Source organism: Schistocerca piceifrons, chromosome 4 (genome assembly GCF_021461385.2).
Source record: "Schistocerca piceifrons isolate TAMUIC-IGC-003096 chromosome 4, iqSchPice1.1, whole genome shotgun sequence".
Taxonomy (NCBI): domain Eukaryota; kingdom Metazoa; phylum Arthropoda; class Insecta; order Orthoptera; family Acrididae; genus Schistocerca; species Schistocerca piceifrons.
Genome location: NC_060141.1, coordinates 586609582 through 586633551, shown reverse-complemented (window position 1 = coordinate 586633551; position 23970 = coordinate 586609582). Strand labels below are relative to the sequence as shown.

Here is a 23970-nt window from a genome sequence, read left to right as displayed (position 1 = left end):
GATAGCGGCTTCATCCCCGGATAATGATTCGCCGCTGATGGAAATTTCGCGAATGCCATGCTGCTTCTTGAACCGATCCAACCAGCCACCACTTCTGATGAATTCTTGCTCTTTTCCTTCAATCAGCTCATAAAAAGTCATCAGTTTTTGACGAAGTAGAGGACCTGAAACTGGCACACCTGTGGCTCTTATTTGCTCGTGCTACAAAAATAAGGCCTCCTGAAACTGGGGATGTGCACCTTTTCTCATTGTTTTTCGATATTTCACTATGCTGTCTGATGCTTAGATGGAGCAAAATTTTTCAATTTCTGATCGATCTGTCTTCTAATCAGAAATCGTACACCTACCGACATTCAAATCCGCAGCAACTTTTGAAGGGGGCTCACCAGCATCAATTTTCTGCAAAGTGCAAAGCTTTTGTTCCAACAAGATCACATTCTTTTTTCATTTCGTGCCTGTAGTCACGTTCAGCGCTTTTTGTACCGATACTCAAGTGATTATTTTTTGGTTTTGGACGCTTTCATCTCTGGACATTTTAAAGCACAAAACATTAAATCAAAAACACACAGATGTACGACTTGACAACATTCGAGATGCACTAGATAAAGCTTTTGACTTTTGAAACCAGGCTGTGGCAATAGATAGCAATGGCATGAGACCATGTAATACGAACAAGAAACATGCTAAAACTTCAACCAACACATGCACGGATTGAAGACATTCGAACTTTTGGTATATGCCAGTGCACTGATTAGCAGTAGACTGCCAAAAAACACCAGTAAATGTATGGCTCCAGGCACAGACAAGTTGAAACTTTTCAAGTGTCAGTCTAGATAGCCAAAAGCATAGCTGCACAATGCGTCAGACAGTGTCAATGTGAGTCGCAAAAAATCGGAAAAATCTGTTCGGATGCAGTGATTTCAGATAAACACGATTTGGATAAACGGGAGTTTATTGTATGATGATCCCCCCCCCCCTCCCCCCCGTCCCATGGGGGTGGGGTGGGGGTAATGAAATAACATTTTGGAGTGAAAACTTCAAAATTGTAACCTCATTGTCCTTCATACACTACAATGTCCAGTTTTCAGTGCTAGCAAGTACACTTCACTTTCAACATGTGTTTTTTTAAAAACACTTATAGCGATGACACCACAGATTTTGTGTTTTTTGGTCATCTGTTTGTGTTGAGGTGTTTACACTATATGTTTGTTATGCAGGGGCATGTGTAATTCTGTGTGGTAGAGGATGCTCTGAAAAAAGGGGGGAAATATGAGTGCAGGGAATCGCAAACAACAGTATGAGTGCTGTAATGTTAGTTTTCTGTTGTGATTGTTCATTCCAATACTTTACATATTCTGTTCCATGTTAGATGGTTCACATGAATGCTCTATCAGGCAGTTGGCAGAGGTAGATGGCTATTTTCTTACTATCAGATTCCTATTTGTTCTCTGTATCTAGTTTTGAAATTTCTGCCTGTAGTTCCAGACACACTGGTATACTAGTCCTGTCAATCAAGTACTCAAACAAGGGGTGTAGAGTGCATGGAATATGCAACAATTTTTGACTTCAGGACTTTATCAAGAACAACAGTTGGGAGGTAAATGTACTAAAGATGGTGCTTCTAGGTTGTGACCTAAAGGCAGGAGGGAGTGGAAAGATCTCTTTTTCTTCCACTTGTATCTTGCAAACCGCGCACTGCATAAAAAAATGTTATATTTGGAACAAACACAAACTTGCTACAAAATCAAGCAACTTCTTTGAGATGTATTTCCCATGGAGCAGAAGGGAAATGCCTGTCAGTATTGTTGATGAGAAGGTATGAGACCTGACAACCGATGTGATGGTGTGTCCAATAGCAATACACTTCTTCCTTGATACCTTAGTCCCCCCCCCCCCCCCCAACATAACTTCCTCAAGAAAGGTTTGGAGGGATTGGTGGACAGAAGCTGCATCCTTCAAGAAGTTATCTCTTGGCAGGTAAGTGTTAGAATTGTACATTTCACTTTGAATATCTTGTCTTATTATGTCGTCATATTTTTGGACAATCCTGGGTCACTCTTCTTTCTCATTATTTTCTTTGTTATCATACCAAGTGTTGGTTAGAAATTTGTACCTGGTGCCTCTAAAACAAACTGTTGGTACCTTGAATCTGTTGGATACTGCCATCACAATTACGCAGTACTCCTACCTCTTCAACAATTCAGTTACCATTCGTTTACAGTTTGTTGTACTCAGTAAGTATATTTGTTTCTCTGTTTCTTTTCTTCCCCCCCCTCCCCCCCCCCCCCCACAGCAAATAGAATACTTTCATGTGTAGTGTTTATATTTGCATGAAGTTTATTTATTTCTTCTGTTTGTTCATCTACTATACACATTACATCATCCACAAATTTGTAGCATTAAATAATGTTGTATATTTCCTTTGTAATTATTGTGTCAAAGATTACATTTTCCATATGGTTGGTGAAAATGTTCGTCAGTGTTCCTAATATTGGGGGATCCCATCAGTGAGCCTTCTTTCCATAAGTAATATTTATTCTCAAAGGGGTGGTATGCAGAATATTCTTATTTTAAGGTTTTTGGTTATTTCTCTAATTTATCTTTGCATTATTTGATGAAAGTGAATATCTTGAATGATAAACAAATGACAGCATAAGTGCCAAATGCTACAGCATCACAAAATGTAAGCTATCATCACACTGTTCCCACATGACCAGTTCTGCGTGTTTACATCAGCTCAATGTAATTTCATGCTCAAATGAAGAAAGCATGTGAAATATATGGAATATTTCTTTACATCAAAGCTTTCAATCAGTATGGCACTAGAAACAAGAGTATCTTCCCAGAGAATGGACACAACATGAAAAATGAAAGGACCTCTGTGGATAAAATTGTTTCCCTTACACCAAACAATGAGATATTCTTCTTTTCTGTAAATTGTAGCTGTGTCAATAGAAATATGTATGCACAACTGGAAGTAACAAGACTATTTTAATTGCAAAAGTTAGTATTATCAACATCAGGCATACTTTAAAAATATTAAGACTGTGCTTTGTTAAACTATACAACAGTCACACAGGCACCAAGATTTTTTATTCCATAGTGTTTTATAACTTACTTGGATTAGTCTTTTTTAAACAAATACATTCCATTACAAAAAAGAAAATCAGACTAAAAGAATTTAGAAAAAACTACAGTGCTAAGACCACTGATTGACATTTACTACCATCCAACAATTACTCATGCACACTACTTTGAAGACCGCTTTGGATGGCACACTCTCTCTGATTTAGGAAATACAACTCCCACCTACTCACAGATTCCCTTGCTCAAGAGCATCCATTAAAGCATTCAGCAATGAGAGGTACTGTTCCAGATTGTATTTGCTGTTCTCATGTAATTTCTGTAGTCCAAGTTCTACCTCAGTATCTGAAATGAGGTCCACTGATGGAAGGGGTGAACTGTTCCACAATTTACGAGCTGATGCTAGGCAAGTATCTGGTATCTGCAACACATCATTATGCCACATACAAAGCTATAAAAATTACATCAAAGTGCATGTAACTTTTAAAAAGTATAACAGATTAAATTATAAAATTGTGACACAGTCTTTCAGGCAAGAACTTACCTTAAGGAGGTATGTCAGAACAGCTGACAGAAACATACAGAAAACTACATGATACTAACCTTACTTTCAGACCTGTTAGTTCTTTCTTGAGGGAGGAGGAACGGATAGATTGGGTAAGGTTAAAAAGGGAGGACAGGTCACTCAGGCCCCTGGAGGAGAGGAATCTTTCTATTTTGGGGACAGCGGGAGACAAAGATGAAGTGGAATCAAAGACAGTACTCTGATTAAGTACTGTGCCAGAGATGATGATGATGATGATGACGAAAAAATAAATTAAGAGGACCAGAAATGAATAGCACAATTAAGAACAAAAGAGAGAGGAACAAAGAGAGAGGAACAAAGAGAGATTTTACATCATTGTAAAAGGATTCTTGGTTAAATAAATTACCAACACTAATACTTTATCAACTTCTATGCACTTGCCCAATGTCTTCACAATTCTGCAGCATGTAGCGATGTGAGCTTGTATACTTTTAATGATGCAACTTTTTTAAAAAAATTTAATTATTAGAGATGACACACAACATTAGTTATATTTACACACACATGGCTCTGAGCACTATGGGACTTAACATCTATGGTCATCAGTCCCCTAGAACTTAGAACTACTTAAACCTAACTAACCTAAGGACATCACACATCACCCAGTCATCACGAGGCTGTTATTTACAATAAACAGCCAAACTTATCTGTTAAATTACTACCCTGATTTTCTGTTGAATGCTGGAGGAAAGGGAGGTTACAGCCTCATCTCCTTACTGCTTCTAATAGTATCTACAATTATAAAAGGTTTATTACTGATTATAAAAACAATCATAACTCGGCAAAGAGAGCCACTGGCAACAAGAAATAGCTAATAATATAGAGCACAATATGACGATTGCACAAGCAGCTTCAACAAAACCAAACGACGGAGGTTTCTGCCTAAAACAGTTGTTGCCAACCCTACAGCAACTTCCGCTGTATACAAGAATGTATTGTTATGAATATGCCAGTGAAGAAGCAAAAAAATGTAGCACTTAAATTTTATTCAATGGAAGCAATGTCTTACCTCTAGATTAATGGTAATGGTTGGAAAATGTTTATGTACTGTTTCCACCAAATTGTCCAGCAAGTTGATGACTGATGCTTTTTCTGAAGGTTTAGCAAGAACAATAGCTGGCCACAATGAGTTCAACATTGTCCAGTCGTGCCTAGTTACCAGTGGGTTCTGCTTCGGACCCAATAAAACATATAATGCACCCTGTAAGAAAACATATTTACATTCCATGAAAAGAAAAATTATCTTCAGGAAATACTCAAATACACAAAGAGAGAAATAGGAGTACAACACACAATGTTGCTAGTAAAAAATCATAAAAAAGGTAAGAGCAATCTTAGTTTTCAGAACAGCAGGTTACTTGATTAGAAGCTTTGTCCCAAATATAGAAGTGCTTTCTTCTTACATATTTTTGTCAATACGACTAGTGGTTTTGAATCCTGAAGTTATGTACCGGTACTAGCCATTTTACATATTTGTATTTACATTTATCAAGCACATGAAGTATTTAAAAAAAAAAGAGGTGCCAGTTCCAAAAAATTACCCTGGTTATCTCTGTATACTAAGACATACAAGTTCATCACCATCACTATTTGAAAAGCAAATATTTTAAGTATTAAGTGTTTTATTAGAAAAACAGCTCTGAAATTCTATAAATCACCAGTGCCCTATATAGGACTAATATCACTTCCAATGAAATCTGAGTAAATTGTGTGCGGGATCACATTTGTTAGTTAAACTAAAGCCTCCAGACCTGTAAAGTATATTATTTGATAACATCTAATCTTAATCAGCTCATTTATTGCACTGACCCAGCTATTTGGTACTTGCATCATGACACTGGTATCTAATTTCATTTCATGTTCTTAAGAGGTGCAGATAGCATTAAGAACAACAGATACATTGGTAAAAGGGGTGTGCAGTGGTGCTAAATTTTTAACAAACATTTCATGATTGTTACTGAAAAGATGGGGTTCTTACATTCATTAGATACTGCCAGGAATCATCTCAAACCAGCCATTATAAATCGCTTCAGTAACATGAATATGACCCTCACTATGCCAGTACAAATAATTTCCAATATAAAATATTTAAACCTAAAAAATTCTGGTGGTTATGATAACACATCAACGAAAGTTAAGAGTTATGTTCTCAGTTTAAATATATAACCAGTCAATTATCAGTGGTATATTTCCTGAATTGTTGAAATATGTTCAAGTTAAATCTCTGTTTAGAAAAGAAATGACAAAATTTCTGTTCAGTTTCACTTTTTCCAGCATTTCTGAAAATATTAGAAAAATATATGATCAGCATCTTTATCATTTGACTTCAAAAAATAATACGAAATGTTGTGTGGCTAAGGCCTCCCGTCAGATAGACCGGTCACCTGGTGAAAGTCTTTCTAACATGAAAAGGCTAGATTGCTGCTGTTGGAGATGATACAAATATTATTGATAATTAGCAAATCAAGAAGTTTCACAAAGTTTGTTAAAGAAATTTTCATGGACGTTAATAAATGGTTCCTAGGTTTCCACCAATAAACTTCAAAAAACATATTAAATGCACTTCACAGCTTTTAAAAAGTTTACCCATCAGGATACATCCAAAATACAATGAGAAGCAGACAGAAGAGTTTGACAGTGTTAAATTCTTTGGATTACAGCAGTATAATGAATTCACCAAAACTGAGAAATCTATTGGGTTCGGTTAAGGATGACCTTGGCCTGAGGAAATGTGGTGTGTACAAGAGTCCTTGTTGATGTGGGGCAGTATATATAGGCCAGACGTGCCGCACAGTACAAGAACGCTGCGGTGAACATCAGCATCATGCACTCCTTCGTCAACCGGAAAAGTTGGCAATTGCGAAACACTGTCTGAATACAGGACATCGGATTATTTATTAAAAGATGGAAGTTTTATCCCTGGCATCATCTTTCTGGGATTGCATCATTAAGGAAGCAATACATATCCGGACAATAAATAATCTCATCAACAAGGATGCGGGATTTCAACTGAGCACAGCCTGGAACTCTGCATTGGCTGCTATTAAATCATGACACGAAAGATTCTTCGATAACAGACCCTTCATAACATTGGTCTAGTATGGTCGTTTGTGAGTAAAATCTGGCCACACTGTTGGCAAACACAGTGTATAGCGCACGCGCAGGAGAGCTGCTCTGCGATTTTTGACAGAGGGAGTTTGAATATGGCAACATCTATCTGCAAATTATTGCGCATGCGCGATTTCTGCGCCTGTGCTTTCTTCACACGCATGTTTTAGAAACGGGGCGTTGACATGCGGATACAGTCAGTCGTACCTAGACACCAGCAAGGTTGAACGAGCTGAAAATGTCTGAGAGGAAATATTGTGGAATTTGCGCAACGTGATACGGTGGCAAATCCATGAAGACTACTTACAAGTTTAAATTTGTTTGGGACAGCTCAGATGATCCACATAGTAGTCAGTCAAGATATCCTACTACCAAAGAAATTAAGTACATAAAATTGTCCAGGAGGATCACTACTTGAAAGTCTGAGATACTGCTAAAGCTATACGAATGTCGTCTGGATAGGAATAACACATTTCAACAGTGGAATTGGGTATGAGAAAATTACCTGCCAGATGGTTGTCCCAACTCTGAAAGCAGGATCAGAAATGCATCACAATCGGTATGTCCGAACAATGTTTGAGCCCTTTCCAGAGCAACAAGATTTTTTTAGTGTCAGTTTGCGCTCGCAGATGAATCTCTCTTCCACTGCTATAGCCCAGAGACAAAATAATAGTCAGAGCAGTGGAAACATGTTGATTCACCACCACCAAAGTAGGCAAAGGCGATAAGGTCGGCCGGAGAGCTCATGGCGTCAGTTTTCTGCTACTTGAAGTAGTTTCTTCTGACAGATTATCTTCTCACTGGTCAAACGATTACAGGACAATATCAAGTTAAGCACCCCGACCAAATTCAGCAAATGATATGAAAAAAAAGGGAAGGTTTGGCAATGATGAGAGTCATCTTTCACCAAGACAATGCATGCATATACTCAAGTGTCATTGCCTTGAGGAAAGTACATCAACTAAGATACAGATTGTTGTCACGTCTGCCTTATTCACCTGATTTTGCTCCATCAGACTTCAATCTCTTCCTCAAGCTTAAAATTTTCCTTGATGGACAGACATTCTCTTCAAACGAAGAACTGACAGCTGAAGTTGAGGCCTGGAGGAATCCAATTTTCGAGATGGGATCAAAGCACTGGGAATATTGCTAGACTAATGGCATTAATGTACAGGGAGACTATACTGAAAAATTTCCCAGAACTTTTCAAACTACCCCTGTAGCATATACTTTTGGCAAAATTAGCATCCTTTATGTACATTATTATACACCCACATTTAAAAAGATGATACACTATGTTCCTGTAGGCCAAGTCAACGTACTTTGAAACAAAAAGAACTAAGTAACGCTTGCTTGGGAATAAAATAGGAAGAAATAGTTTTTATTGTTCAATAATAAGTGGTTTTGACTGGAATGTTTGGTTTTGCAAAAATTTATACAGTTTTTGCAGATATGGTCTTTGATTACTTTCTTCCTTTGGCTCTATTTGAGCTTGCAACAAATGATTGTTTCTATTGAGAAACAGCAGCGTTTACTCATCGGTGAATGGATTGATTGTCTGATTTAAGGTGCTTATCAACATTATTCTCCTTTTCCCACCTAATTCAATAATTATAAAATCTGCAGAATATTGATTTCAAACTTATCCACACGTTAGGGGAAGACTTCTGGTACAATCAAAATGTGTCAACAGATTTTGTTTTCCAATCACTCCAGCAATGACACTATAACACGGCAGTTGACAATGAGCACAAACAAACAAACAAGAACACAGACTGCCTGATGAGAGAGTAGTAGTTCCGAGGAAACAAGCCCAGCCTCCCTCTCATTGGGCAGCCAGCTTATAACCCTGATCTGTGCTTCTGAGAAAGCAGAGCTGGCATACTGTCATAGCGATAGAAAACCCCATCCGGTCCTGTGCAAGTTGTAATTAAACTCCACAATAAACCACGATTAGTCTCTTCACTCATTTAAAAACAAGAAAAGAAAGCATCATGTAATGCATAACACATAGCAAAGCCAAGGACACTAAGCACTGGGGGTCACAATGGTTATAGCTCATTTACTTGCCGAGGTTGGCAGTATCATAAATTAGGTAGTTCAGTCCCAACCTCTACATATAACTTACGCAACCATAATTCAAAACACCAACCAACTATAACTGCCACATTAAAAGGGTTCACATTATACCAACTTTTTAATTTCAGTTAGCTGATAAACTTGTGTATTTCTCTATTGTAGGATGCTATATCCTACAGCTGAGTCCTACATTGACAGACACAGCATGTAAGGCCACTCTGCATGCAACCATCTGTCTGTGCAAATATTTGCATGCATCACATTTGTGCACACAAAACACATCATATGTAAAGGAGATTTGCACAGACATGAGATGTGCAAAAACCTGGAAGTTGGAGTTAGAAGTTTGAACAAAACTGCTGATATCTATGGGCACAAATCACGTCATCACTGACAAATCATAGCTCAGAGACAGGAAATTACCACAAACCTGGCACTTGGTCAGTTTTTAGTCAGATGTTTTTTTCAGTCTAGTGTTTCTTACCTTTCTATACACAGTGAATTATAAAATGGCTGATACGTGCCAGTGCTTTAGGTAGATCACTGCTGAATTTATTGAAATACATAAATGTAGCATATTTATCGACAGTTTAGACTTAGGATTACAGTGAGTAGTTGACCCTACAGCAAACGGAGAAACTGTAGTTTAAAAAAATGCTGTTCAAGCTTGATCACAATTATTAGTTTCTCTTGGTTTGCTCTTAGAAATCACTCTCACCCTCTTGACCTGCATATGAGACTGCTATCAAACATTCACTCAATACTGTACTATGCAATAATCTTTTGAGAGACTGTAGATAAAATAAACTATTTATTCTATGGAAGAGCCAATTACAACACTGGGTTAAGTTCATAAAGAACATCTTGCAGCAGTGTCTTCAAGAGCGCAAACTCTTATACTGTTTTTACCTGATCATAAGACGAGTTTTCTCACCCCAAATTCGTCATTCGAAAAATACAGGGTCATCTTACATTCACATATTAAACTGTTGCTGCTGAGGTAAACATTTTTACAGCACTTAATAGATTAATACAGGGATCATCTAACATTTATAGATAAAGTTTTGGCTACTGAGGTTTCGTAAAAATTTACGTTTAAGAGTTCCAAAGCATAGAGCTTAGCAAACAATATTTTCGTTCGAATAGGCTTGAGATTTCCTGATACACAGAAGCACTTGATACAGTATTGATCTTGATCGCTCCATCACGTGACATTTGACTCCTGACACTAATGCAACACATGGATTTGTGAGAAATTATGAAGCAAGCACTACAACAATCTAATGCTCTCCTTAAAAATTTAGTAACTTTGTGAAACACAGGAGGAAAGAGTCTTCAATTCTATCAACTCAAAACTTTTGTTGTATGAGATTAGGGTTGAAATAGAATCTCTCATATGTGTATGGATACCCTAATACAATAATGGAAAATCCAGGATGGAATGTAACAATATTCTGAAAAGGAAAGTTGCCACTCACCATTTAACAGAGATGCCGAGGCACAGAGAGGTACAACAAAAAGACTGTCACAAATAAAGCCTTCAGCCTGTAAGGTCTTTGTCAAAAATAGATCTCTCTCTCTCTCACACACACACACACACACACACACACACACACACACACACACACAGTAGACTGAAACCGTGTCTTGAGGATGCAACAGATTTGCAGTGATTTATTAGATGCACAGACAGATCGTTAGATGTGGACCAGTCCTTTTGGAGGTCATTTAATTGGCACAGCAGAGCAGAGCATCAAGCACACTGATATGCCATTGTGCTCATGCACAGGTGCGCTTGTTATTTTCACACACATTCTTACACACATTATCTTTCCAAATTGTACAATATCAGTAATCAAAAATTAGTTACATTTTCAATATTTATATGCAGAATAAAAAAGTATTCGAAACTATCTCTGATAAAATAGTTCCTCTGCATACGATCTGTCTCAAGACAGCATTTGCTAGATAATTTCAAGTTGTCGCATTTTTAGGAATAACTTGCATCTATATTCACATTTACTGCAAATGCAAATTTTCAGGTCGCTAATTATTAATGCCAAATAATTTACTAAATAAAATCTGCCCACTGTATATCCTTGTTGCAGCAATGTGATCAGTGTAAATAAGTGTTGTAAACTGATTTTTCTCTGATGTGTGGCTACAACAGTCAGAGGATTATCACATGCGCCTCAGTGTACTGTACATTTGCATGTTTTGTGACAAGCTTATTATCTTTCAAATTAATATATATTTGATATTTTTTGACATTTCACATCCAACAACCCTTTCACTCTGGATCTGTGGAAGATACATGAACATTTTCTTTCCTTTGTAGTCATGCATTATATTTTTCATTTCATGATATATTCTGAATCCTTGATAACCTCCTCACTATGAACCTATAGAATGAACAGCAAGTCTAATCTAATGCAATGAAGTAATGCTGTACAACTGCTGATATAGCTGCATGCTCAAGTTAAGTGCAATGTTAATGTTCTTCAGAGCTCTGTTCTGTAGGTTTCTCAACATATGATACACCACATCGACATGTTATGCAGCATACATTTGTTTTTGGTCTAAATTATATTTAGCACAGCATACCAGACACTTAAGTTTTGATGGAGGGGTAAATATGCTTTGGATATCGTACTGACATGTCACAGCACATATTTCCTTTTAATATTACAAGTATCTGTGCTGCTTAAAAACCTCTCTCAGATGTCAGAATTCCTTCACAAGACCATTTTTTCTAAAAGTGTGCCTTCTCTGTAGATCAACATTTTAAGGACAGAATTTCATTTCAAGAACTGCTTACTGCACATCTGAAGAAAAAAGTTACGGTGCTATTGAAATATCATGGGAAAACTTGGAGATTAGCCATTACTCCAAAAAAATCCTGGAAACACATACTGCTGTTTAGTATTTCTCCAAATAATTATGATAATCAATCTTCACATAAAATGCCAACAAATAAATCAGTCAGCAAGAGCAACTCTCCCAAACAAACATTTGTGTTCAAGTCCCAGTCTGGCATACAGTTTGTTGTGCAGTTTCATAACAGCACACACACACATACACACACTACTTCAAAGCAAAATATTCCTTCTGGCAACAAATAATTCTTAGGGTCAACACAAAGAAACAAAGTGTAATAGCACTGCTGAATTAACTCTATAAGTTTAAGGAGGATAGTGTGTGCAGTTAGCTGATGGAAGGATTCAGCTTAAGTAGAAAGTGGATGGTGCAGTAAAGGGAGATTGAAAAAGATACCACAATAACAAATAAATAACTACCTTAAATTGGTCATGATGCTCCTTGGAATCTTCTTTTAAATATTCCAATAATTTTGGTACAAGCACAAGATAAGAATAAGAAAAAGTGTCAAGTGCCGTGAACAACGTTTGTTGTGCTCGTGAACGAACCTGGAAATTTCAAAAGTTGAACCAATATAGAAAAAAATTGCAATACAAATGTTGTGAATATCATTAATAATCAAATCTTAAATGACATATATCAATAATTAAATGTCCGATTTACAGTTTCCACAGCCACATGCAAAAGTCTGCAAAAATTCACAATGTTTATTTCACATTTTGAGTCACATTGCCGACTGAAACAATGCACACAGGAGAAGACATAACATATGATAAATATATTTGCCTTTTGAATATGTACACACACACATACATAAGCCTTCACTATCAGAATTTTTTGCTTTGCCATTTTCAGTGGTTATAGCAGGGGACAGAGAAAGTAAATTACATCCTGTATGACAGAACTATAGGGAGGGAAAGCTACATGCTTCACCTCCATCATATATTTCTGTCTACAAAGGTAATGAGATTTGTATATCTAGTTACACATCATGAAGAGATATTTAATATTTATGTTTGTTATAGTGAGCCGAAAAGAAGGGCAGGGGGTGGGAGTGGAGGGGGGCAGCAGAACAGCAAATGGATGCAGGTTAGAACCTAATGGCACACCACATTTCTATTTTAAAACAATATCAGAATGCAGTAAATCATGGGTATTCCACAATACTTGCCTACTGCAGACATTTCTCTTACAATAGGCTCTAAAGTATCGCCTGAAGGATCCAGAAAAGAGAGAGAGAGAGAGAGAGAGAGAGAGATGGAATCATGACCTGTGCTATCAACTCACCTCACTATAATGACTAGTACTGAGTGTCAGAAGACTAAGCATAATAAGACTGTGTGTTTCTGTTAAGCAAACTGTGCTACGTTCTTGTAAGGACTCATACTGAAGATATGCTCTGTCAACAAGAACAGCACGCATATGTCGCTTTTGCCCAACAAGTTTGTCTTCAAGAAGTTTCTTCACTACATGAAAATTTTTCCAGTGTGCATCAAAATTGCTGCGTGTATTACTAACACGTATAATGGAATCCCAAATCTGAAAATAAAAAGAGCCAAAAGGAGTACAAACACTGGAAACACAATAAAATTTTAAATACTAAGTCAAACTCAAACATTTATTAAACAAGTAATTTATGATCCATGTGAAGTTCAAGAATGAACAGATTATGATATTTAGTTACTAACACAAACTGAAAGTGACTTTTCAGTCTTTTCCGATGGATCTGGTGCAAACACACTTCTCGGGTTTCATGTCCCATAATGTTGTGCAAATCCCACAATATTTCATCGATACAACTGTTTTGACATCTTCAGGCAGTGGTAGATGCTCTTGTTACTGCTGCAACTCATAACTCACAGCACTGACAATGCCGCATCTCCGAGAAATGTATTTGCTATATTCTCAGTTTCTCTCTGTGTATTTTGATGATATTATATTGTGACTATCCACTTTGTACACGTACTTGGCCATTGAAGGGCACATTAAGACTGTGATATGTATGAAACCTTATTTTACTTACTTGTTTAAAATTTTTGTGCAGTCATCAATATGACAACTTTTGCACATGTTTCACACAAGTCTAACTGTTGATAGTTACAAGCATTAATAAAACTTATAAAATTCGTAAATGATTGTTACAAAATATCTCATAGATGAACAGCATATAATCAATTCTAATTTTTATAGATGTGTTTTTCAGTTATAAACATATATGAAACATCTTATGTCCAGCATCCATGTTCATTATGTTGCACATAAGCAAACTCAAAACATCTGGTGTTTAATTAATTGATTTTTTTTATTTAATCTGAATGGTTTCTGGTTGACTGTATTCAGAGATTCTCACAACTTAGCATACTATATTAGCCCATTAAAGTTTAGGTTTAAACCTGTAAGTTTTAACTTTGTTGTGTGTCTAAAGCGGTTGCGTTTGGGTCTGGTGGTGCAGTCACGTGTATCACTACATTTAATTGCTTCAGATTGTTAGCAGACAAAGAATCATCAATGTGTAGTTGAATAACTGTAAAACTGCACAAAAACATCACAAAACGATTCTTTAGGGCCTAACCCATACAAGCAGGCTGCAAATCTTCAATTTTACTGACAGAAATTGTTAATCACATCTTCAATACATTGAAGCGATCCTTAAACCTTAAACAATATTGTCAATGCGATTTCATAAGGATAAGACTTCAAAAACCCAAAAAGAAGTATGTGCTGCAATTATGACGATGATTGGTTTGTGGGGCACTCAACTGCATAGTCATCAGTGCCTGCATGTGTGTTTCTCTTTTCTGATGAGGACTTTGGACAAAAGCTTAATGTGAACAGTCTTCTCATTGTGTCTGTATGGAACTCAACATGTCACCTTTACAGTGGGTAGCAATCTGTCCTTTCCATAATTGTTAATATTCCAACCAGGTCTTTCCATTGTTTGTCTGAAGAACACAGCAGTTCTGAGTGCAAAGACTGTAACAGTTGAAATTGACAACTTTCAAGCGAAATTTAATAGAAGTTATGCAACAAAAAAACTGCAAAATGTTTCTGTACACTACAGAATATATGGTAAAGAAATCAGGGGTATTACTAAAAGAAGATCATATTTTGTCAAAAGGAAGCTATAAATTGGCAAATAGGTAAGGATGTGGAAACACATGTCCAGACTTTTTACTGTGATGATATTTAAGTCTTATATATGCTAATAAAAGGAGACTGTGTGTCCTGTAAGTTCAAAAGTCTCATTTTGCATAATCTGAAAGAAATAGACATATATCCTTCTGATAAAACTGGTTTTATGAAGTTCTATAAACTTTGCCCAAAAGATGTGTTACTGTAAAGTCATGGACTGCATAACATATGCGTATGCATTCATGACAAAAATGTAAAACTGTAGATGAATGTTGCACGGGGTAAAGAACCATACACTGAAATTTTACAGAAACTTGTTTGCAATCTGGAAAATGAGGAGTGCATGCTGTTCTGAGTGTCCTGAAGGATATGAACTGCATAATTTTTTACTGGAGCAGGAATTCTTACAATATTCTGAAAATGTTATTTTCAAGCAATGGATACTAACTTATTGACCTACATTGGACATATTAATGAAGGCAATTGAAGACTTTGTTAAGTATCTTGTGCAAAAACTTTGAAACTTGGCACAGCACTGCTAAATTTCAATTTCTCAGAGTCACTACTAAAATCAAGCAAGAAAACACTCCCTGATATTTCATGCTTTCTCAAAGTTGATTTTGCAAGAAACAATAAATGTTTGCTTGTTAACTACTGTGAACACACTAATAGATAAAGTTAATAGTTTAAATTAATGTACATAGCATAGCTACAAGAAAAGCTATGCTTTCACATACAATATTGGTCTTTTTTGAATGTGTTTCACTTTAAGATACATCACACAGAAGTACCAGTAAAATTTTAAATAATGACACAAATTTCTGTCATTCTAGGCTTGAAATTCTTCTAAGTGGCTAGCCCTCAAAGTGTTAAGCTTTAAATGAGAGTCAAACGCTCTCTGATTTCAGAAACTCAAGAGCCATTGTCACACGTTAACATAATTCATCTTGTGTAAAATGAAATTTACTTTTTAAGTAATGCTTCTGAAACCATGGTGCACAATATTTTCCCACGGCCTGTTAGAATTTGTTTCAACAGTGGTCAGAGAAGAAATTGAAGAAATGTATGATGAAATAAAAGAAATTATTCAGATTGTGAAGGGAGACGAAAATTTAATAGTCATGGGTGACTGGAATTCGAGTGTAGGAAGAGGGAGAGAAGGAAACATAGTAGGTGAATATGGATTGGGGGACAGAAATGAAAGAGGAAGCCGCCTGGTAGAATTTTGCACAGAGCACAATATAATCATAACTAACACTTGGTTTAAGAAGGTTGTATACATGGAAGAACCCTGGAGATACTAAAAGGTATCAGATAGATTATATAATGGTAAGACAGAGATTTAGGAACCAGGTTTTAAATTGTAAGACATTTCCAGGGGCAGATGTGGACTCTGACCACAATCTATTGGTTATGACCTGTAGATTAAAACTGAAGAAACTGCAAAAAGGTGGGAATTTAAGGAGATGGGACCTGGATAAACTAAAAGAACCAGAGGTTGTACAGAGATTCAGGGAGAGCATAAGGGAACAATTGACAGGAATGGGGGAAATAAATACAGTAGAAGAAGAATGGGTAGCTTTGAGGGATGAAGTAGTGAAGGCAGCAGAGGATCAAGTAGGTAAAAAGACGAGGGCTAGTAGAAATCCTTGGGTAACAGAAGAAATATTGAATTTAATTGATGAAAGGAGAAAATATAAAAATGCAGTAAGTGAAACAGGAAAAAAGGAATACAAACGTCTCAAAAATGAGATCGACAGGAAGTGAAAAATGGCTAAGCAGGGATGGCTAGAGGACAAATGTAAGGATGTAGAGGCCTATCTCACTAGGGGTAAGATAGATACCGCCTACAGGAAAATTAAAGAGACCTTTGGAGATAAGAGAACGACTTGTATGAATATCAAGAGCTTAGATGGAAACCCAGTTCTAAGCAAAGAAGGGAAAGCAGAAAGGTGGAAGGAGTATATAGAGGGTCTATACAAGGGCAATGTACTTGAGGACAATATTATGGAAATGGAAGAGGATGTAGATGAAGATGAAATGGGAGATTTGATACTGCGTGAAGAGTTTGACAGAGCACTGAAAGACCTGAGTCGAAACAAGGCCCCCGGAGTAGACAATGTTCCATTGGAACTACTGACGGCCGTGGGAGAGCCAGTCCTGACAAAACTCTACCATCTGGTGAGCAAGATGTATGAAACAGGTGAAATACCCTCAGACTTCAAGAAGAATATAATAATTCCAATCCCAAAGAAAGCAGGTGTTGACAGATGTGAAAATTACCGAACTATCAGTTTAATAAGTCACAGCTGCAAAATACTAACACGAATTCTTTACAGACGGATGGAAAAACTGGTAGAAGCCAACCTCGGGGAAGATCAGTTTGGATTCCGTAGAAACACTGGAACACGTGAGGCAATACTGACCTTACGACTTATCTTAGAAGAAAGATTAAGGAAAGGCAAACCTACGTTTCTAGCATTTGTAGACTTAGAGAAAGCTTTTGACAATGTTGACTGGAATACTCTCTTTCAAATTCTAAAGGTGGCAGGGGTAAAATACAGGGAGCGAAAGGCTATTTACAATTTGTACAGAAACCAGATGGCAGTTATAAGAGTCGAGGGACATGAAAGGGAAGCAGTGGTTGGGAAGGGAGTAAGACAGGTTTGTAGCCTCTCCCCGATGTTGTTCAATCTGTATATTGAGCAAGCAGTAAAGGAAACAAAAGAAAAATTCGGAGTAGGTATTAAAATTCATGGAGAAGAAATAAAAACTTTGAGGTTCGCCGATGACATTGTAATTCTGTCAGAGACAGCAAAGGACTTGGAAGAGCAGTTGAATGGAATGGACAGTGTCTTGAAAGGAGGATATAAGATGAACATCAACAAAAGGAAAACAAGGATAATGGAATGTAGTCTCATTAAGTCGGGTGATGCTGAGGGAATTAGATTAGGAAATGAGGCACTTAAAGTAGTAAAGGAGTTTTGCTATTTGGGGAGCAAAATAACTGACGATGGTCGAAGTAAAGAGGATATAAAATGTAGGCTGGCAATGGCAAGGAAAGCGTTTCTGAAGAAGAGAAATTTGTTAACATCCAGTATTGATTTAAGTGTCAGGAAGTCATTTCTGAAAGTATTCGTATGGAGTGTAGCCATGTATGGAAGTGAAACATGGACGATAAATAGTTTGGACAAGAAGAGAATAGAAGCTTTCGAAATGTGGTGCTACAGAAGAATGCTGAAGATTAGATGGGTAGATCACATAACTAATGAGGAAGTATTGAATAGGATTGGGGAGAAGAGAAGTTTGTGGCACAACTTGACCAGAAGAAGGGATCGGTTGGTAGGACATGTTCTGAGGCATCAAGGGATCACCAATTTAGTATTGGAGGGCAGCGTGGAGGGTAAAAATCGTAGAGGGAGACCAAGAGATGAATACACTAAGCAGATTCAGAAGGATGTAGGTTGCAGTAGGTACTGGGAGATGAAAAAGCTTGCACAGGATAGAGTAGCATGGAGAGCTGCATCAAACCAGTCTCAGGACTGAAGACCACAACAACAACAACAACAACAACAGTGGTCAGAGAACAGAAGAAAACAGGCATTACTAAACGTGCACATCTAAGATGACATCTAAGATGTTCGTAATTATATAGCATTAAAAGATCTTACAATATATCATAAACAAAACAGGATACCAGAGTATACTCCAAGAGCAACAGAATTTCGTAAACCATACTAAAATGCACAATTTGGCTTAAGGTGCACATTTGTACGTCAAGATTCACAAAGAAGTATGCCCCAACATGGTATTAAGCTTTTCAGAGCAATTTTCGGGATCCAAATTTTCTTAGAGTACCCGTACTGTAGTAGCTCGTGTTTCATTCTTTATCATGGCATAAAGCCATACATGTCAGATGATGAAACTGTGCGCTTGAAATTCAGCAAACAGTTGAAACTAGCCAATAGCCTGGAATGAAACACTTTGTTACAAATAAATTGACTGCTTCTGTGGAAAAGATTAATAAAAGCCAAATTTCTTTAGAAAATCGTCAAAAATAACTTCATTGTTCTGCAAGACGATTAATGCTTGACTGCCAAATATGTGGAATAAAATAAAATCAGAAAATTGAAACTAATAACATATTTTAGCCTTCCATAATTATGTCAATGTATTTTAATTCCCTTGATAGCTTCCAGGCACAGAAATCAGCTTTGTTTTCATTTGACGTGAGAGCTATAAATGAAAACACGGGTCATGTGGAGACTGCCTCCCCTCCCCACTAGAACTCAGACTGCTCTGAAATGGCACAAATCTGGCAGCTTGGGCGCACCAGAAAAATTTTTCCAGGTAGCATCTGGCTGCTTGTTGCTACTACACTTCAGGTAGTCAGAAGCCAAGAAGGTACTGCTCACATGCGACTCAACTGAGCATGCGCATGAGCCTGCTTGCAACTGCTCGAATGGACCATGTAAACAGTTGTAATGTCATGCTCATAATAAGAAGTTTGTTGTTGTGAAGTGCTGTATAATCTTTGTCCTAAAGCGTTTGATACATTTTGCTGATGGCACACACTTATGTGCGCACTGCGTTTTGTTGTTGTAAATGTTCCTTTGCAGTTTAATTTTTTTTTCCTCTTATTTATATTTTATTGCTGAAGTGTTATTTTTTAGTAGCAGGTTACAGTACAGTTCTATGATAGGGTAACAGTTCTTACAAGTCAGAATTACAAAAATTTAGATGGAAAAAAAGAAAAATTCCCAGAATTCTAAAAAGAATCCCAGGTTTTTCACAGTTTTCTCACAGATGAAAAAGTTCCTGGGTTTTTCCTGGATTTCCTAGGGTGTATACACCCTGATATTGCTTACTTCAGTGATGGCAGCCCTGCACAATATAAAAACTTTAAGAACTTCTTAAATTTCTGCCATCACAGAAGATCAAAGGGTGACTGCAGAATGGAATTTTTTTCCATGCGAGTCATGGCAAAAATGCATGTGATGGCATTAGCGGTACTATTAAACGTATAGTAAAAAGAGTATGTTTACAGCATCCAAGTGACAATCACATTTTAAGTCCAAAAGAACTGTTTACATTTGCCACAACACAAGTTCCAGAAATGCATACTAAATGTTACCAGAGGACAAGAAAATTGACAAATATGTTACAAAAATGATACGAGACTGGTTCTTCCATTCCTGGCAAAAAAGTCAATCATTTTTTTCAAATCAATGAATAAAAGCACATTGCTGATAAAAGAGCGTTTCATCATCTACAAAATTCATATAAGTTCATTTTGGGTTTCAAGGCATAGCCTTTGTCACTATTAATGAAGAAATGTTTGTCTGGAAAACTTCTGGAGACCAGTGAAGATCAGAGAGGCAAATGTCGAATTCATGAAACTAAGTGTTCTCCTTCAGTTTATTCGTGGCACTTCATGCTGCTGTTTGCTGGATCCCTTATATAACATTAAAATGTCTCTGCCTCATCTTCTCACACACACACAGGTCACTTATATACTTTGGAATCACACAATATTCTCCAGTGATCATCATCATCATCATCATCATCATCATCATCTAAGACTGATTACGCCTTTCAGCGTTCAGTCTGGAGCACAGCCCCCTTATAAAATTCCTCCATGATCCCCTATTCAGTGCTAACATTGGTGCCTCATCTGATGTTAAACCTACTACTTCAAAATCATTCTTAACCGAATCCAGGTACCTTCTCCTTGGTCTGCCCCAACTCCTCCTACCCTCTTCTTCCGAACCCATGAGTCTCTTGGGTAACGTTGCTTCTCCCATGCGTGTAACATGACCCCACCATCTAAGCCTGTTTACCCTGACTGCTACATTTATAGAGTTCACTCCCAGTTTTTCTTTGATTTCCTCATTGTGGACACCCTCCTGCCATTGTTCCCATCTACTAGTACCTGCAATCATCCTAGCTACTTTCATATCCGTAACCTCAGCCTTGTTGATAAGGTAACCTGAATCCACCCAGCATTCGCTCCCATACAACAAAGTTGGTCGGAAGATTGAACGATGCACAGATAACTTAGTCTTGGTACTGACTTCCTTCTTGCAGAAGAGAGTAGATCGTAGCTGAGCGCTCACTGCATTAGCTTTGCTACACCTCGCTTCCAGTTCTTTCACTAAGTTGCCATCCTGTGAGAATATGCATCCGAAGTGCTTGAAACCGTCCACCTATTCTAACTTTGTTCCTCCTATTTGGCACTCAATCTGTTTATATTTCATTCCCACTGACATTACTTTCGTTTTGGAGATGCTAATCCTCATACCATAGCCCTTACATTTCTGATCTAGCTCTGAAATATTACTTTGCAAACTTTCAATCGAATCTGCCATCACAACTAAGTCATTCGCATATGCAAGACTGCTTATTTTGTGTTCACATATCTTGATCTCACCCAGCCAGTCTATTGTTTTCAACATATGATCCATAAATAATATGAACAGCAGTGGAGACAGGTTGCAGCCTTGTCTTACCCCTGAAACTACTCTGAACCATGAACTCAATTTACCGTCAACTCTAACTACTGCCTGACTATCCATGTAAAGACCTTTAATTGCTTGCAAAAGTTTGCCTCCTATTCCATAATCTCGTAGAACAGACAATAACTTCCTCCTAGGAACCCGGTCATATGCCTTTTCTAGATCTATAAAGCATAGATACAATTCCCTGTTCCACTCATAACACTTCTCCATTATTTGCCGTAAGCTAAAGATCTGGTCCTGACAACCTCTAAGAGGCCTAAACCCACACTGATTTTCATCCAATTTGTCCTCAACTAATACTCGCACTTTCCTTTCAACAATACCTGAGAAGATTTTACTCACAACGCTGATTAAAGAGATACCTCTGTTGTTGATACAATCTTTTCTGTTTTCATGTTTAAAGATTGGTGTGATTACTGCTTTCGTCCAGTCTGATGGAACCTGTCCCGACTCCCAGGCCAATTCAATTATCCTGTGTAGCCATTTAAGACCTGACATTCCACTGTATTTGATGAGTTCCGACTTAATTTCATCCACCCCAGCTGCTTTACTGCACTGCAATCTATTGACCATTTTCTCCACTTCCTCAAATGTGATCCTATTTCCATCATCATTCCTATCCCATTCTACCTTGAAAGCTGAAACATTGCTGATCGTATTTTCACCTACATTGAGCAACTCTTCAAAATATTCCCTCCATCTGCCCAAGGCATCCACAGGATTCACCAGCAGTTTTCCTGACCTGTCCAAAATACTTGTCATTTCTTTCTTACCTCCCTTTCGAACACTGCTAATTACACTCCAGAATGGTTTTCCAGCAGCTTGACCCATAGTCTCCAACCTGTTTCCAAAGTCTTCCCAAGATTTCTTCTTGGATGCTGCAATTATCTGTTTGGCTTTGTTTCTTTCTTCAACATAACTTTCTCTGTCTACCTGAGTTCTAGTATGTAGCCATTTTTGATACGCCTTCTTTTTTCTTTTACACGCTGCCTTGACTGTTTCATTCCACCAAGCTGTTTGCTTCATCCTACTTTTACACACTACCATTCCAAGACATTCTTTAGCCACTTCTAGTACTGTGTCCCTGTACCTTGTCCATTCCTTTTCCAATGACTGTAATTGAATACATTCAACTAACTCGTACCTTTCTGAGATCGCTGTTATGTACTTGGGCCTGATTTCCTTATCCTGAAGTTTCTCCACTCTTATCCTCCTACATATGGACCTGACCTCCTGCACTTTCGGCCTCACAATCCTAATTTCACTGCAGATTAAATAATGATCAGTGTCATCAAAGAATCCCCTGAATACACGTGTGTCCCTCACAGCCTTCCTGAATTCCTGATCTGTTATTATATAGTCAATGACAGATCTGGTTCCCCTGCCTTCCCAAGTATACCGGTGAATGTTTTTATGTTTAAAAAAGGAGTTTGTGATTACTAAGCCCATACTAGCACAGAAATCCAAGAGTTGTTTCCCGTTCCTGTTGGCCTCCATATCCTCTCCAAATTTACCCATAACCTTTTCATACCCTTCTGTTCGATTTCCAATCCTGGCATTAAAATCACCCATGAGCAGAACACTGTCCTTGTCCTTTACTCTAACAACTACATCACTGAGTGCCTCTTAAAAACTATCCATCTTATCTTGATCTGTCCCTTCACAATGCGAATATACTGACACAATCCTAATTTTCTTGCTAGACACTGTCAAATCTATCCTCATCAGTCGTTCGTTTACATACCTTATTGCAACTATGCTGGGTTCCATTTCTTTCCTGATGTAAAGCCCTACACCCCATTGTGCTATTCCTGCTTTGACTCCTGACGGGTAGACCTTGTATTCTCCCACTTCATCTTCTTTCTCACCCCTTACCCGAATGTCACTAACAGCTAAAACGTCCAGCCCCATCTTACTTGCAGCCTCTGCCAGCTCTACCTTCTTCCCAGAGTAGCCATCATTGATATTAATGGCTCCCCATCTCATTACCATTTGTATGCCAAGTCGTATCTTAGGAGTTCCTGGTTTGTCAGTTAGAGGTGGGACTCCGTCACCTCCAAAGGTCCGAGGCATTTTGCTCTGATTGTTGCCAGCATCATATTTAAAGTACCTGGGAAGCAGGTTGCTAGCCTTGCTTGCCCCGAGTCCCATTGAGTTTTACCCCTAACGGTTGAGGGACTAACTGGTGGATTTGGTAGTCTTTGCCGTAAGAGCACAAAGGTGACCACGACTCAGAATATGTCCGAGATGCACAGCCTTATTCCAAAGTAGCTGGTATCCCAACTGTCGGGACCACTTACTTGGCCACTCATACGTTGCCTGTGGTTCATGAACTAGGACATGACTACAGGAACCCACACCATGAACTATCTCCAGTGATAATTTGTTTAAAAGAATGAACATTTTTAGATCATTTGTTGACACTAGCTAAGTGTCTCAAAATGAAATAAATATATTTTCATATATGTTCTTTCAGTTTTAAATCACGAAACAGGAAAAACACCCCTCTTATTCTTTATCTTGAAAAGTATGACAACAGAAATTATGTGAAACAAAAATTAATCTGGTGAAACTTGTGATTACTGA

General features: G+C 37.6%; 1 protein-coding gene across 1 annotated transcript in view; it reads right to left on the bottom strand.

Moving 5' to 3' along the window:
- The window catches only part of LOC124794649 (proteasome activator complex subunit 4-like), a 228268-nt gene that overhangs the window by 125837 nt on the left and 78461 nt on the right, over positions 1-23970 (bottom strand). The window contains exons 17-20 of the mRNA XM_047258171.1: positions 13022-13273; positions 12154-12282; positions 4680-4871; positions 3318-3505 (exon numbers count right to left, since the gene is read on the bottom strand). Coding sequence (XP_047114127.1) covers positions 3318-3505; positions 4680-4871; positions 12154-12282; positions 13022-13273 — 761 coding nt within the window. The remainder of the gene's footprint in view (positions 1-3317; positions 3506-4679; positions 4872-12153; positions 12283-13021; positions 13274-23970) is intronic.